Here is a 17779-nt window from a genome sequence, read left to right as displayed (position 1 = left end):
ATCTCTTTCCTCACCTGAAACGCTCTTGTTTCCCAGGATAGGGACACTATCCTCTCTAAATCTCAGGTCTCAGCTTCAACAGAAAGTCTCCTGACCCTGAGGATGAGGGCTTAAAGGCTCCTTTTATAAGAGGAACCTTAAACCCTCCATTAAGATAAATCCTCTTAATACTGTGTCCTTCCTCTATCTCAGACCTGATCACACTCTTTGGTCAGTGCTGTCCAGCTGCCTGCCCTTCCAGATAAATCTCTGTGAGGCAATGATGCATCGGTCCTCTTTCCCTGGGTATTAAGTGACCAGAACTGTACCTGGCACATAGTAGGTGTCCAAAGAGTGTATTAGCACCTAGGAAGTGAGTTATAACTTTCATCTCTTTAAGCGGCCACCATACATTATTTGCAACACCTTGGTGTGTTATTGCCATGGTTGTCAACAAAACTGAGAAAGGCCTGTTCCCACTTGTATGTATAGATTAGAAATGGTGTCAATGGTATATGAAGCAATTTTCCTCTAAACCCATGTTAAACGACAGCCTATAAATAGAAGAAAATTAGCCTGACCAGGAGGTGGCGCAGTGGATAGAGTGTCGGACTGGGATGCGGAGGACCCAGGTTTCAGACCTTGAGGTCGCCAGCTTGAGCGTGGGCTCATCTGGTTTGAGCAGAACTCACCAGCTTGGACCCAAGGTCGCTGGCTCAAGCAAGGAATTACTCTGTCTGCTGTAGCCTCATGGTCAAGACACATGAGAAAGCAATCAATGAATAACTAAGGTGTTGCAAAGAAAAACTGATGATTGATGCTTCTCATCTCTCTCCGTTCCTATCTGTCTGTCCCTATCTATCCCTCTCTCTGACTCTCTTTCTGTCTCTGTAAATAAATAAATAAATAGAAGAAAATTAGCTCTGGCCAGATAGCTCGGTTGGAGTGTTGTCCTGATATGCAAAAGTTGCAGGTTCAATCCCTGGTCAGGGCACATACAGGTACATATTCATGTTTCTACCTCTCTCTCTGCCTTCCTCTCTCTCTAAAATCAATCAATAAATTTTAACAAAAGAAAATTAAATTTAATTCATTTCAAAAAGGATGTTACCTGCCTGACCAGGCAGTGGCACAGTGGATAGAGCGTCAGACTGGGATGCAGAGGACCCAGGTTCGAGACCCCGGGGTCACCAGCTTGAGCGTGGGCCCATCTGGTGTGAGCAAAGCTCACCAGCTTGGATCCAAGGTCCCTGGCTTGAGCAAGGGGTTACTCAGTCTGCTGAAGGCCCATGGTCAAGGCACATATGAGAAAGCAATCAATGAACAACTAAGGTGTCGCAACAAAAAAAATACTGATGATTGATGCTTCTCATCTCTCTTGGTTCCTGTCTGTCTGTCCCTATCTATCTATCCCTCTCTCTGACTCTTGCTCTGTCTCAAAAAAAAAAAAAAAGAAAAAAAAATTAAAAAAAAAAGGATGTTATCTAGATGCAGGTAACTCAATAAAAAAACACTACTGAACAAATACAGCCTTATATGCTTTTCCACAAAGTGTAGAAACAACAACAAAACAAACAAAAACATGTTAGCAACAATACTGCTGACACACATTTAAAATGCCAGCGTTTCCAGCATGTCCTCTGGCACGCATCAGCTCGCCCTTAACCCAGCTGGTTATAATTGAAGGAATCCCCTGAATGCAGGTCACTACTGAATCAACACAAATCAAGAAAAGTCAGCTATTCAAGAATGTGTAAAACTAAACAGGTGTAGCAGCAGCGTACCAGGTTCAAAGCCTGACACAATATTACCTCACATATGTGTAACGCTTCATACTTCCCAAAGCGCTTTTATGTCCAGTCTTTGTTTGCTCTACACTTCCAAAAGAAGGTAAGGAAACCCCTTATCCCCATTTGATGGTTGGAAAAGCTGAATGGCACAGAGGTCACGTTCTCTGCTCAAGGTCATAGGACCAGTGGGTGCAGGGATGCAGGTCAAATCCAGGGGTTCTGACTGTCAGAAGTGGGTAGTCCCACTCCTGGAAATGACAGAGGCAAGGCCATGAAGCTCAGTGCACCTCTGAAAGAGCAGGGAACACTTCCTCTCTCCCTCCACTCCTGCCCCTCTCCTTTACGGTGGCCTGCAAGCAATAAGGAGAGCAGGTTGGATGGAGGGGACCCATCAGGGTGGTAGAAAAGAGTGAACATTTTCACTTCCATTTCCCTAAATGTCACTAGCACCTCATGTCTCGAGAACAGTTAACACCAAATCTCCTATGAGACTTTACGCATGAGCCATTAGTCACAGGAGCCAGGCTGCTCCAGAGAGGCTGAATTACCTAGCACAGCTATTCAATTCATATTTATTTATTTTTATTATTATTATTTTTTGTGACAGAGTCAGACAGAGGGACAGATAGGGACAGACAGACTGGAAGGGAGAGAGATGAGAAACATCAATTCTTTGTTGCAACACCTTAGTTGTTCATTGATTGTTTTTCTCATATGTGCCTTGACCGGGGGTTTACAGCAGACTGAGTAACTCTTTGCTGGAGCCAGCAACCTTGGGCTCACGCTGGTGAGCTTTGCTCAAACCAGATGAGCCTGCGCTCAAGCTGGCGACCTTGGGGTCTTGGACATGGGTCTTCTGCGTCCCAGTCTGACACTCTATCCCCTGCACCATCACCTGGTCAGGATCAATTCATCTTTAAAGTGGGGAAGATGACACCTACAGTGCATGCCATGTCCCTAGAACAGGCCCTGGCTCCTAGGAAGGTCAGGACATGTTTTTTTTCTCCTCTTTTATGTGTTCACTGGGTAGTTGTGGGAAGGAAACTTCATAAGCATCATTGAACTCATAACACACACACACACACACACACATCAGATTTTTCTGCCTGGAAACCTGCAGGACAGATATTGCCCAGATATATGCAAGTAAAACCAATACAACTCTTTTCCTCCCCAAGATTATGCCTGACCACACTTGAAGTATGCATTTGGTCCCAAACATGCTGAAGCATATTGAAAAGAATGAAAGTGCAAAAGTAGTATTTTAAAAGTATTACATCATAAAAACTGAACTGATCTCTCAGCATTAAAAAATGCTTTAAAATTTTTTTAATTTGGCCCTAGCCAGTGGCTCAGTGGATAGTGTTGGCCAGGTATATAGATGTCCTGGGTTCGATTCCCAGTCAGGGCACACAGGAGAAGCAACCATTTGCTTCTCCCTCCTCCCTCTCCTTTTTCTCTCCCTCTTCCCCTCTTGCAGCGAGTGGCTCGATTGGTTCGAGCATGGCCCTGGGTGCCGAGGATAGCTCCATTGGAGTGCATCTGCCACAGGTGCTAAAAATAGCTCGGTACTGGAGCATCAGCCCCAGATGGGGTTGCTGGTGGATCCTGGTCAGGCACATGCAGGAGTCTGCCTCACTATCTCCCCTCCTCTCAACTAAAAAAAAAAAAAAAAATTAAATCAATTTATTTATTTTAGAGAGAGAGGAAGAAGAGGGCCAGAGAGAGACAGAGAGAGAAACATGAATTTGTTGTTTCACTTATTTATGCATTCATTGGTTGATTCTTGTGTGTGCCCTGATTGAGGATTGAACCCTGTAACCTTGATTTATGGGGACAATGCTCTAATCAACTGAGTTACCTGGCCCGGGCAAAAAAAGTGCTTTTAGTAAAAGAAATCACTAAAGGAGTTTGGCATCATGTGGCTCTGAGAGAACTAGAATGTAGATTCCTGGTGGCAGATGTCACTGGACAGTTAAGGAGCATGAATGGAGGGAATGCCCACTGTGGACTAGGGACATGGCCATGTCTACATAATGGATACAAGGTGAACTGGAACAACTGTCTACAGCAGTGTGGTGCCACACAGCAGAGGCCTTGGAAAGGTGCACCACCCGTGTGAGAGTGTTTCAAGTATTTATCCCAAGAAGTACTCAGATATGTACAAAAGTTTCTGTACAAGAATGTTTCAGAGCATTATTTACAACAAGATGAAACAGAAACCACTGAACATCTAACCACAGAGGACCGGGTAAGTAAATTAAAGTATGTCCATGTGAAAGAATGTGAGGAAGCCATTAGTCATCACATTTTAGATGAATACTTAAAATCAAGGGAAACTGACGCTGAGATCAAGTGGAGAGAGGTTACAATTTTGTTTTAAAATATATGCATAGGAAACACATGAGAAGACATGCACTAAAGTAAGATACAGACTGATGTTTAGGTGGTGGGCTTGCACAGGATTCTTATTTTCTTCTAACCACTTTGTTTTATTTTCCCTCTTTTTACAATAAAAACAAAAACAATTTATATCTATAAACAATAAAATTAATAGTTTTTTAAAAAGAGAGATCCTCTTAAAAGCCATATGCTTTCCTAGTAGTTTATGAGTTAATTAAAATTTTTCTTTAAATTTTGATAAAGTATACATAACATAAAATCTATCATTTTAACCATTTTTAGGTATAGAGTTCAGCAGAATTAAGTACATTCACATTATTGTGCAACTACCACCACCATCCATCTCTAGAACTTGGTCACCCCAAACTGAAAACTCTGTACCCATTAAACACTAACTCCCCATCTTCTCCTGCCCCCAAACCCAAGTAACGACTATTCCACTCTGTCCCTGTGACTCTGACTGTTCTGGGTACCTCAGCTAAGTGGAAGCATGCAATGGTGTCCTTTTGTGTCTGGCTTATTTCACTTAGCATAATATTTTTAAGGTTCATCTGTGCTGTAGCATACACCATAATTTCATTCCTTAAGGCTGAATAAAACCTATTGCATACATATATCACATTTTGTTTTATGATGTTAACTTTCTTTTTTAAAAAAATTTATTGAGCCTGACCAGGTGGTGGCGCAGTGGATAGAGTGTCGGACTGGGATGCCGAGGACCCAGGTTCGAGACCCCGAGGTCACCAGCTTGAGCGCGGGCTCATCTGGCTTGAGCAAAATAAAAAATGCTCACCAGCTTAGACCCAAGGTCGCTGGCTCAAGCAAGGGGTTACTCGGTCTGCTGAAGGCCTGCAGTCATGGCACATATGAGAAAGCAATCAATGAACAACTAAGGTGTCATAACAAAAAACTGATGATTGATGCTTCTCATCTCTCTCTGTTCCTGTCTGTCTGTCCCTATCTATCCCTCTCTCTGACTCTCTCTCTGTCCTTGTAAAGAAAAAAAAATTATTAATTTTTTCTTTTTTTTTTCTTTTCTTAGAGAGAGAGGAAGGAAGAGAGAGGCAGAAACATTGATCTGTTCCTATATGTGGCCTAACCAGGGATTAAACCCACAACCTTGGCTCACTGGGATGATGTTCTAATCCAGTGGTCAGCAAGCTCATTAGTTAACAGACCCAAATATCAACAGTACAATGAATGAAATTTCTTTTGAGAGCCAAATTTTTAAAACTTAAACTATATAGGAAGGTAGGCACATTCCTTATCGAGGTAGCGCCCGCATGTGGCTCGCGGGCCGTGGTTTGCCGACCACTGCTCTAACCAACTGAGCTATCTGGCCAGAGCATGATATTAGCTTTCTATGTAGACTTTTAATTTTTAAGTGTGTCTGAACTTCAAAATGACCAGCAGTTCATATCACAGAAGGATGTAAGTGGAAGAATTAAAACCACCGATAGTACAAATTAAGAAAAAAAGTTATTTTACACAGAAAGTCAAACTCTTTGCCTTTCTTAAGTCCAATAAAATTCACAACATCAAGTCATATTTTACAACAGGAAAGCATAATAGTGCTACACAGTGTAATAACAATAAGTGGCCCCAAACTCTGTTCTGTGGGACCAAACGCATGTGTGTCATTTTGTGTGAGCAATCAAAAAGACTTGCCACCCACTCAGAATAGGGGCTGCCTCTGGGGAGGGGCACCAGGGAGCCTCCTGGGCTGATGCAAATGTTCCATACCTTGACTGGGTTATGTACAGGTAGGCATCTGTCATTTGTCAAAACCCGTGGACCGGTACACATAAGAGCTACTCAGTTCACTATATGTAAATTTTACTTCGTTAAAGAGGATAGAAAAACAGGCTCCGTGGCCCCCTCCCCTGACAGAAGGGACGCTAAACCTAAAGGAAATTAGAGTAAATAAGAATTTTAGAAAAACGAAAGTGATTCTGCAGTTTAGTTATGATGCTCATGGCCACCATCTGCTTTAGGGTCCTTCAGTGGGTCTCTACTGTCCTGGGAACTAAGTCCAGGTTCCTTTCTCCTGGCTGCGGAAACAGTAGTCTGTCTGGGGAAGTCTGGTAATCACATGGTGGACTGAATACAGACAATGCCAGGAATCGGCCCAAGTTTGGTAAACAGCCCAACAGGTGTGAGGCCAGGTGGTGAAACACCTAGAGGCGTGGGGCTCTGTGTGGGAGTAGAAAGCAGGTACACCCTGACTGCTCCAGGTGAGGCAACTCTGTACCTAAATGGAAAAGGGAGGGGTATGAACTACAACCTTCCCAAAGGAAAAACAAGGTCTCAGAGCCGGGAGGGAACCACATCTGAATGTGGAGTCTGGGGCTGAGAAGAGACACTTAGACTCAGGCTGGATGCAAGCTCTCTTTCCAGTTGCTTTGGCATTGGACTTGGCAAGAATACCGGAGAGGTGAAAGTTACCTCTTTCCTATTTATGCGGTTATTTGTCACTCTCCTCTGCGCAGTTTGTCTCTCTGAAATGTCAAGTTTAGGCCACACATTGTGGGAGGCCTCAGTGTCCTAGTCATGGTGAATTGCCTGCCAAATCATTTAAAGCACTCAGACCATCAGGCAATTTATTGTTTGTTTTGTAATCTGCTCTTTTCTCTACACTGCAATGCCCCTTTATTAAAATGCAGCACCCAGTGGCCAACAGATCTCTGGGTTACTACAGAGCATCATTCAAGAGCATGCAAACGTTATTGGTCTAAAAAGCAGCTTTAAAAACAAAACAGACACACCTAAGCCAAGTGGCAAATTAGAAAATGACAGGGATCTAAACACTTCCCTAGACTTAATGTTATATTATAAACAAACAACAAACAAACAAAAAACTGAGCAGGGATTCTGACAAGCTTATTGATGTGGCCTCATTATCGTTCAGTGAAGACAATCTCACGGGGTAAATTTTGACCCAGGGCTACAAAACCTGAAAGCAACCCCACCCATGCTAGTCCTCCTGGGTCTCTCACAAAATAAGTAACCTTGACTTCTCACATGCTAGGAAAACTACATCCACAAACCCAACTTCTGCTCCTTCTTCTTGGCTCATCCTGCTCTCTAGACAATGTCTAACCTACTGGTAGACATTCTGCTTTTCAGCCATTTAATTTTAAATGCCCAGGGAGCCTCAACATCACCTTTCTAGTCATCTTTTGAGTTCTCATCCAGGGATTCCCACTTTGGCTTTCAATTTCCACCCAGCCAAGTCAGGGTCTCTACTGCTAGCTTCTTCTCCATCCAGGTGGGATGATGGATTACGGGCCAACTGCAGAAACTGACCAGACATCGGAAGTGCCCCGGGGAACGAGGGCGCTGCCTCGCACCTCCTTGTGCTTTAGGGTATGGAGACACACCCAGCCCCTACTCCGGCGACAGAGATGCTGCTCTTGATTCATACCATCATCAGCTCTTGATTCATACCATCATCACAGAGGCAGTCCTCTGACGGAGCCAACAATGTCAGAGCCATAGAAAGCCTTGCCAATCCAGTCATATCAAAATACTATAAAAAATCTAAAAACCAGCTAGGACCTGTAAGCTAGTAACCCAAAATTTACTCCCCCAGCTAGAAACAAAGTTGGTCCATCTGTCCCTAGGGACACCGCGGCATTTCCTGAACCAAATGTAGAGGTTGTTTTTCGATCTAGGGGAAGAAATACCCTCTCTGCCCTGACAAATAATCAAGTCATTCCCCTTCCCAGGACGGACTTTGAAAACACTTTCATCTGAGGAAGCGACCATGGGACAAAACCAGAAAGCTGTGGTATGTGGGTCTTCTCTAGTCGGCAGAGGGGACTGTTGTTTGTCATTTTAAGCTCAGTTGTTTTTCAGCACTGGGAGTGGTATTTGGTTTTTGGAATAGCAGCTGAATGATTTCAAAACCATGGAAATAGCAAAAAAAAAAACAAAAAACAAAAACCCAAAATTTGGGTTTGTATGGCTTGATATAGTCTTATAATTTACTTATTTCTAATTATTTTTACCTTCTCAGATGGGTGCTATCCACTTTGAGGACAAGACCATTTAGAGAAAGAAGCAGGGGGCTACAACCTCCAGATGAGAACTATGTCTAAACAGCTTGCCATGACTACACTCTTACTGCTCTACTGCAATTACCCAGCGCCTCGCCATATGCTCTCCTAAGCTGCACTGTGCAATTAGACATTCTGTTCTGTGATGCTGACTGCAAAGGTGTTTCATGAACGTTTTCTTAACCAGGATCCATGCGATTTGAGGGCAGGGGCTGTGTCAAACATGGCAATGCCTTGCTTGTGCTCAGGTCACATCACCGACATTAACTCTAGACTCGCCCTAGAGCAGAAACAAAATCGGTGCTAGGCAGCAAAGCAAGTGTCACAAAGCATACATGCTTTTTCCCAAAGGAGGCCTCTAAAATTATTTACTCTTCATTCTTCATGGAATGTGAAAGAATTTTAGATTTCCAGAGCAAATACAAAGCAGAAAATTAAAAAGCAAGTAGTCAGCATGTATCGGCTGTTTTTATTATTTTTGTTTTATTGGTTGGTGCCAACTCTTTGTTAAATATATATTTTGAATATCATCTGCCAGTGTCTATCCATGATGGTCTGGCACAATATTGGATGTTCATAAGCCACCAAAAAATGTTATATTTCACATATTATTTTTATTCTATAAGGTAGAGAAATGTACAATAGAGGTTTCCAGCAACAATCATTCTCATACTGAAAAAAGAAAATAACTTATAATTTGCATTCTAAAGGAGGCTAAGCTCAGTCAGCAGAGGTAGCTCATACTCACCCATATAACACTGCACAGAATGGCTTTCTGTATTTCCAAGTCATCTCCACAGCAACTAACGGAGTCACAGATGTTAAAAAAAATACCAGATTGATTTTTTTTAAATGTACGCATCATCCAAGTCAGTTTGATATGTTATACCCGCAGTTCAATACAGTTTATTTATTCCAGCACACACAGGCCATTAAAAGAATGATCTTCCATCCATGTGTCCTCTGCACCTCACCCCCGACATAGCCTTGCCCCATTGCCTCAAACAGACAAGGGAGAGCGAAAGAGCAAGGAGACAAAGCTATTTACCACTAATATAAAACTGAGCTTGTCATATCTACAAAGTACGACAGAAGCATAAATAACATTACACTTTAAAAGCTGCTTTTAAAGAATTGGATGTATCACTAGAAAGAGATTTAGATATTGTCTTGCTGTATGATGTATTTGACTACCATCAAAGGACATGCTTTGAAAGAAGTATTTTGACAAAGTAGTAGTAGTTAGGCTGGTCATCAAACCACCTCAGTAAATAAATGACCAAAGAAACTAGCCACAGGATTATACCTCGATGGCTCTAGGAATAATCTGCTTTCCTAAATATATCCAAAGAGAGCTCCTTTAAATGTAGATGGACGTCTACAGAGAACCGGGAAACATGGTAGAGAAGTCAGTATCAAGTGGACTAAGGAGGTCACTATGCCCTTGACTAAATAAGGCCTGCAGAAAAGAGTGACCTCATTTCTATGTGTGAATGAGGAACTGAAATAGGCTCCAAGATATGCCCGGCAGAATGCCCAAGGCAGTCAGAGAAAACATATTATCTACTTATCACAAAATGATGCTCACTGAGATTTTATAGTGCAAAGAAATCAAGGAAACAAACAAACAAACACAAAACCTCAGCATTTAAACAACAGGGTAATATACAGCAAAGAAAATTATAGTATGCTCATATAATAAAATATTATGCTATTTAAAATTATATGTAAACACTTTTAAGTACTATGGGAAAATGCTTTTGTGTTCTGTGAAACATCTGTAAGTGCATGTGTGTGTATATATATGTGTATATATACATATATAATATATATACATGTATCTATGCATATATAGTATATACATGTATGTATCTATAGATATATAGTATATACATATATGTATGTGAATATATAGTATATATGTATATGCATAGAAATACATATATGTATATATATAAATATATTTATATGTTTATATATAGAGAAATCTTCTATTATGTTTAAGGAAAAAAAAATTGAAAGCAGATACCTAAAATATTAAAGTAGTTTTCTTCTCTAGAGCAGAATTACAGGTATTTTCCCCTCTATTTTTAATGCTTAACCAAACTTATAATTAGAAAAAATAAACATTATTCTGAAATGTATGCCATTAGCATAGAATAGATTGGAAAGGGAAAATGTCTCCCCCTTACAGTTACTTAAAAACTTAGCTTGGGACTTACATTTGTCTTTACTTTGGAAAGTAATACGTACACCGTACACTGTTATATTACTTAAGGCAAGCTCTGTCTGTTCCGTGACTTACTGACCTGGGATGAAGAGCCCCTTCCCGATAGTGGCCAGTGCCATACACTACATGCACCTTTTATAATTCCTGCTCCTCTCAGTCTAATAGAGAACTGTTCTGAGGGGTGGGGGTGTTTTTCCAGTTAGTAGATAGGAAGAACATGAAGTTATTTTTCCTGCCTTTTCTCTGTCTCTCCCCTCCACCCCCCATTCTGTGATATTATTGTAGTAATGGGAGACCCTCCTTCTTCCACTGTGGAAGCTGAACGGTCGATTTCCTCAGTTGGAAAGGTGGGCTGGGAAAACATTTTGACATTCCTGTTATACATCTTACTTCTATAATTGTAACAATCCATATGCAATACTCTTCCTTCACAGATAAATATCTGGAACCACTGAACTGGCAACACTGGACGCAACCGAGTCCGGGGAGTCGCACAGGACAGTTGTGAGCGTGGAAGAGTGGATTAGGTGGCACTGGGCAGGACATATCTCTTCTCAAGTGAAAACACTGCAAATTTATTTTACCTTTCAAATTTACATTGGAGTTATCCTTAATATTTTAAGTGTCATTTGGGTACCTTAAAAAAATTCACTGCTTTATTCTACATAATTTGGTGAACTTTGCTTTTAAGGTATCCAAGGACTTCGGACCAAGTTTAGTTTTAAGCAGAAATAACAGTCCTTTGAACATGGTAAGACCAAGTGGACATTTGCAGATACTTTTGAAAAAATAAATAGTTCAAAATGTATCCTCCCATCCTCCTTCTTTCCTTGGCGATCTGTATTGTTCTAATGAGAAAGACAACGTGATTTCTAAATAATTTTATTGTGAAGTACCAGTTGTTTCTTATCTTTTTTCCCTCCCTTTGACGAAAGGCTATGCCAACCTTGTCAAAATAAGATATAGTGTTGATTTAATTAATAACCCGGAAAATTTGGCTCTTCCTACACAAACTTCTTGGTTACAATCTGTCTTGCCTGGAGCCCTTGTTAGGATTGCCCTATACCTGTTGAGTCTTTAAAATAAAAAAGATGCTAGCTAAAATAAAATTTAAACTCAGGCTGGGAACCTGAAAAGCTAAAATTTGTCCCTAAATTTCTAAGAACTCCTGGGCAGATGTCGACGTCAAGTGTGTGTGAAGGCAGAAAGCAGAATGACTAAGGGTCAGGCCAAGATGGGCGTATACCCTGGCTCTGCCCATACTGCCTGTGTGATCTTGGATAAGTGACTTAACACGCCTACATCTCTCATTCTTTCCTTATATATAACATGTATCAAGTTGCTATAAGCATATATGAAATGCTCAAAGAATGGAAGGAATTACCATTTTTGATTATCAACCTGTAAAAATAGACACAAAATGATAATTCTAGATTTTGTGAATATAATTAACATTATATTCACAAAATATAATGCCATCATCAAAAAGTGTTTTACGTGGCCCTGGCCAGTTGGCTCAGTGGTGGAGCATCGACCTGGCATGCAGGAGTCCTGGGTTCGATTTCCGGCCAGGGCACACAGGAGAAGCACCCATCTGCTTCTCCACCCCTCCCCCTCTCCTTCCTCTCTGTCTCTCTCTTCCCCTCCCGCAGTGAGGCTCCATTGGAGCAAAGTTGGCCCCGGGCACTGAGGATGGCTCCATGGCCTCTGCCTCAGGTGCTAGAATGGCTCTGGTCGCAACAGAGCAATGCCCCAGATGGGCAGAGCATCGCCCCCTGGTGGGCATGCCAGGTGAATCCTGGTCGGGCGCATGCGGGAGTCTGTCTGACTGCCTCCCCGTTTCCAACTTCAGAAAAATACAAAAAGAAAAAAAAAAAGTATTTTACGCACCTACAGGGATCTACAAATGTTATTTTAGGTTTTGTAATAATGGGGTATATTCTCATTCTTTCCTATGGTGCTTATGTTTATTGTTTTTCTTTTAGATTATTTATTTATTTATTCACTTTTAGAGTGACAGGAGAGAGAAAGAGAGAGAAAGAGGGGGGAGGAGCAGGAAGTATCAACTCCCATATGTGCCTTGACCAGGCAAGCCCAGGGTTTTGAACCAGTGACCTCAGTGTTCCAGGTCAACATTTATCCACTGCACCACCACAGGTCAGGCCATAGTGCTTATGTTTAATAAAACATAAAAACACATTAAGCAGACCATTCTCTTCCACATAGCTTTTTTTTTTTTAAGTGTAGAATCCAACCCTCCCTCCGCCTCTTAAAGACTACCACCATCAAAACTGAAGAATGTGATAATAGGTTTTGCTGGTCTTGTTATAATAAATAGTCCATAACATTTGAGTTCCTCCCTGAATGACCTATGATATTATAGGGAACTCTACATTCAACAGATAATGATCACGGAGAACATCAGGAGGCTCTGGATGGTTACAGGCTTCCTCACAGCCCCTCTCCCATAAGTACTAATAGCTTAGATAATTAATGTGTAATTCCTATACACAATCATTTTAAAAGTTTTGTCCACATTTTCTACAGAACCACAGACTGATTCTTTTCAATCATTAAACAAAAACAAAACAAAAAAACTCCTTTAAGAAACATTTAAAATGTTTTTACTGTCCTTTTTGTTCTGGACAAATCAGAGACTTAAAAGCTAATAGGATGTTTTATCTTTTAATTTTTTACTTCTCGATTCTCTCAAAATCATGAGAACCAGGGCCTGTTATGACCATTACACTCCCATGTCACCTCTCTACTTTAGGATTAGACAATTACTGAAATATGAAATCGTTGTTCACTCAGGGCAAGATGTCATACACTGGCTCACTCTGAAAGCGTGATAGAGATCTGTATGTGTCCATCTGTCTAGTACTTGATAAAAACGTTCATGTCAAGAGCTGCATATTTTCAAAAGTCTCATTTCTCTTTATCTTTATTAGAGTTTTGAAGCAGTTGGGGCAAAATGCTCTTGTATTCATTGCCCACACATGACCAGGACATGCCTTAGTTCACAATGTAATTCCTTCCCTCTTTCAATACTAAGAAAAAGTAAGTTCCAGTCTTGTTGCCCTGTACATTTTGCAAAAACAATTATCATCTGATATGAGAAGGCAAACTAAGATTTTGGGAACCTATCAATTTCTTCCTCCTTATCTGCACCCCTCCCCAATTCTGATAAAATATCTCTACCTCCAGGCAGCCTTTAACCTCATAAATAAATATGCTGGCATTTAAGGGCTAAGCACCTCAAACAACACTTGGTGATAAAACTTGCTGCTAGGCACAAAGAGAACTGTCCTAGTACTTTGCTTATGTCAGCTATGATGAGGTTAGCAATGTTGTGAAGATGAGTCTGAATTAATAGACCCATTAGGATCAACCATCTGTATAGTTGTCTCTTATGTCTAGCCATCCTTTCCCTTATACTGAAATAAAATTCTTTGGTATATCAGCCAATTAAAACAAGGCAAATGTGAGAGACAATACTATGCCATGCTTCAGGTCGTTTAATTATGACAAAGAATACTCTGTTTTCTCCATTTATCCCTATGTAATTCCCTCTCTCTCTCTCTCTCTCTCTCACATACACACACACACACACACACACACACACACACACACACACACACACACACACACAGTTCAGGGAGAAGCCATCAGGTGAGCAGCCTGGGCTGACAACCTTTGGAGCAGCTCCAAGAAGATAAACCTTAACATAGTAAAAGGTTCTGGTGAACATACAACACTTGACTCACTTAAAGTGAAATGTAGTGAATTCAGGTCTAATATCCTTCCCACAGGTGATAGAAAATGCCCCAAATTACCAGATAATTATGAAAGAAGGTAAGGCCAGCAGGAAGGAGGTGAGCAGCAGAGAAGCCCTTGGGGAGAGGTCCTGGCAGGCACCGTGGTAACATAAAAGATATAATAGTTAAAGGGTTTTAAGTTGGCTTCTAGACAAAGGTCTCTAAAGACTGTGCTACATTGTGGTCACCTATCTGCAATAAAATTGGAAGTGAAAGTAGCTTACCATGTAGCTTACAATGTCACTAAGTATCAGGGTGCGTGTAAGTTGCATTCAGAAGTTCTGAGCAAAGAGCAACAATTACAAGCAGATATTCACCAAAAGCTGTCAAACCAAATCTCCTTCTGAAAATAAGTTCATTTTTTTAATTAAAAAAAGCCCCAAACTAAAAGTGCATTTAAATAGGTGCATTTTAAAAATAGACACATCCTTCTAAGTTTCTTGACTTAAATAAAAAGAACATAAGTAAGGTGCTACAACACCGGAGTGTTGCTCATTACACACCATGGTCAATTCTGACACGGGCACATCAAGGTGGCACGCTACTGCCCAGCCCTTTCTTCTTCATGGCCTTATAATGCAACTGCATCCCGCTAGGGGCCCTGCAAAGAACGGTCCCCACAGGCTAAATGCAGAGCACCAGTGCCCCGCTGGTGGGGAGTCTGCAGCGCTAGTTTTGCAATGACGCCACATGAAGACAAATGGGGAAAAACAAGAAAAAGAAACAAGGACGAGAAGGCAACAACATGTGCTCCCCTTTTTAGGGGTCCAAGAGAAAAAAATCCCAAACTAGAGATAATCAATGGTCACTTATGAGGACACACTGGGGACACCCCTAATGCATACCTGGGCTGAAAACAAATTAGAACTGGGAAAATAGTGATGAACGGAAACTTAATTTGGGTGGGCGGTGAACACACAATGAGCTATAGAGATGTGTAGTTGAATTGTGCACCTGAAACCTGTATAATTTTGCTAACCAGTGTCCCCCCTAAAAATTCAATAATAATAATAATAACAGTAAAAAGAAGTCCCTTGGAAATCACCTGGGACACATTCTAACACAAGTGTTCCCCATCCTCGCTATCACCATCATCACTGACCCCGGATAAACAAACAAGCAAAAACAAAACAAAACAAAACGGCACCTGAACTATTAGAAACTACACTATACTTACAGACCTGCGGTTTACATAATCGCAAATTACATAATACTCCTGCTGTGCACTAAAAACCCTTCTATAGGTGAAGCCCCAAAGCCTCCGGTCTTTTAACATTTTCCAGAGAGAGCTGGGAAACTCTGCTGAATAATTGGGAGGAGAGGAAAATAGAGTGCTGGAAAAGTCATCATTGACAGGGTGCAAACCCAACCAAATGATCCAGGATAAAAAGGAACTCGGAGCAGGTGACTCCCTTCTGCCCCCATCCCACGGTGCTAGGGCGTCTAAGGCCGAGGCAGAGCGAGCGGGGCGCCGGGCGGCGCTGCCGGTACCGGGCGCGGCGGGGCTTACCTGCTCCCCAAAGTCAATGGCTATGTTGGTGATGCCCAGGGGCACCAGAAACCGGATCAGGGGCCAGTAGTGCGTGAGCGCCGGAAATTTCACCATAGTCCCCACCGTGGGCTGACCCCACACACATCTGCCGCCGCGAGGGGACTCTGCCGGGAGGCGCGGGTCGAGCGGGTCGAGCGGGGGCGCGGGCAGGCTGAGGCCGGCTCCGGCGGGGCCTCGGGGCGGCGGCGGTGGCTCCTCGTCGCGGCTGCGGCGCCCTCTCCAAGTGCGGCGGCTTTAGCAGGAGATCCGCAAGCTCAAGTCCATCCCTGCTGCCCTCCCACACAACAAAGATCTGCCGGGAAAAAAAAGAGGAGGGACGGCGGTGGTGGTGGCGGCGGCGGCAGCAGCAGAAGGTTCTGCTGACAGCGGCTCCATTATAAGCGCTCTGGGGCCCGGAAATAAATAAATAACCGCGCGCACGAGGCGCCGCCGCCACCGCCACCGCCGCCGCCGTGCGGAGGAAATCGGGGCGGGCGCGGAGGCGCGGACACCGCCGGCAGCCCGAGGGTGGGAGGGTGGCGGGCTGGGGAGGAGGCCGGGCCGGGAGGGCGGGTGGCTCCCTCCTTCCCTCCGCCACCGCCTGCGCTCGGCGCGGCCGCGGGGGGCGCTGCGCACGCACAGGCCGCGAGGCCGCCGCCTCCCGGGCTGCTAGCCAGAACCGCCGCCTCCGCTGCGTCCCGGGGCGCGTGGGGTGGGACTCGCTGCGGTCCCCGGCTGCTCCAGGGGCGGTGGCCCGCGGCACGGAGCCTAAGGGCGCGGCTGGGGGAGCCTGGGCGGAGGGAGCACAGGGCGATTCGGAGGCCCCGGGGGCCGGGGTCGCCGTGTTGTCCCGGGAGGGACCCGGACGTGTGAAAGACTGGCAGCAGGAGCAGGCGACCTGAGCGCGGTCTCTAGGAGCGATCGGGGCGCGCATTGGCCCGGAGAGAGTGGGTTTGGGCAGGGGGGACGTGCGCAGGAGGCTGCTCCCGGACAGGGCTGAGGGCTGATGCGGGCCCACCGGGGCAACTACGGACCCGGGAGAGATGGAGGTGCTTCTTTGGTCGGGCGCAAGAGACCGAGAAAAGGTCGCTGCAAAAGAAACATTTCTCTCAGGGTGTTCAGAAGCGACGGTGACCCATGTCCCCCGGGCAAAATGCGCAGTGGGCCGCAGGACCTGTCCCTGCAGGCGCCCAGGCTGGGCCGGTAAGGGCGCTCAGACCTGCCTCCAGCAGTTTGCTGACAGTGAGCCGAGACTCTCCTCAATGCAGTACTGTTGTAAACAAAACAAAACAACTCAGTCTGTCTCTTTTAAATAAACAAGGAGAAAGACAGAAAAATCTATTTTATAATACTGTGACGCAGTGATTTCAGAGCAAATAAGAGCTCTGCTGAGTGTTTTACCTAAAACTTCAGAACAGAATGACAGCAAAGCCGCGTCTACCGCTGCACCCAGCGCACGTGACCGATGGATTGAGGCCCTGGTGATTAAGTGCCTCGGGGAGGCCGGGGTATACGGATAGTGTCTGTACCTTCAGCTCAATTTCCCTGTGAACCAACGACTGCTATATAAGAGTCTATTTAAAGAAGAGGGAAAAGGCCTTCGTGCATGGCTGGCTTCATGTGCAATGGTCCCCAAGGCCCCAGTGCTTAGAAGGACGTGTTGGTTTAGTGCCCTCTTGAAATTCGTAATTTTTGAAGAAGGGGCAGGGCAAATTATGTAGCCCTGGCTGCTCCTGTTGTTTTGCACGTTGCCCCATCACCACCGCCACAAGCATCTTTTAAAGTTTAATTAGCATAATAAATTAATTTATTATTAAAAGTAACAAAGTAATTTTGCACCTAGGAAAGAGTTTGTTACCTCACATATAGCTTTGTAAAGCTTGTGTCAATGGTGAGCTTGAGATATCAACGTCCTGGTTTCAGACATTTAACAATTATTTAAAATGTTACATTTTCTATATTTTATGCCC

At 43.6% G+C, this 17779-nt stretch overlaps 1 protein-coding gene across 1 annotated transcript in view; it reads right to left on the bottom strand.

Annotated features, from left to right (window-relative positions):
- ANKH (ANKH inorganic pyrophosphate transport regulator) overlaps positions 1–16348 on the bottom strand; it is a 151118-nt gene extending 134770 nt beyond the window's left edge. Inside the window, exon 1 of the mRNA XM_066374250.1 lies at positions 15789–16348. Coding sequence (XP_066230347.1) covers positions 15789–15884 — 96 coding nt within the window. The 5' untranslated portion in view covers positions 15885–16348. The remainder of the gene's footprint in view (positions 1–15788) is intronic.
- Positions 16349–17779: the final 1431 nt, after the last annotated feature.

Source organism: Saccopteryx leptura, chromosome 1 (genome assembly GCF_036850995.1).
Source record: "Saccopteryx leptura isolate mSacLep1 chromosome 1, mSacLep1_pri_phased_curated, whole genome shotgun sequence".
NCBI classification, from domain to species: domain Eukaryota; kingdom Metazoa; phylum Chordata; class Mammalia; order Chiroptera; family Emballonuridae; genus Saccopteryx; species Saccopteryx leptura.
The sequence above is the reverse complement of the archived record's forward strand: the minus strand, read 5'-3'. Positions and strand labels throughout refer to the sequence as shown.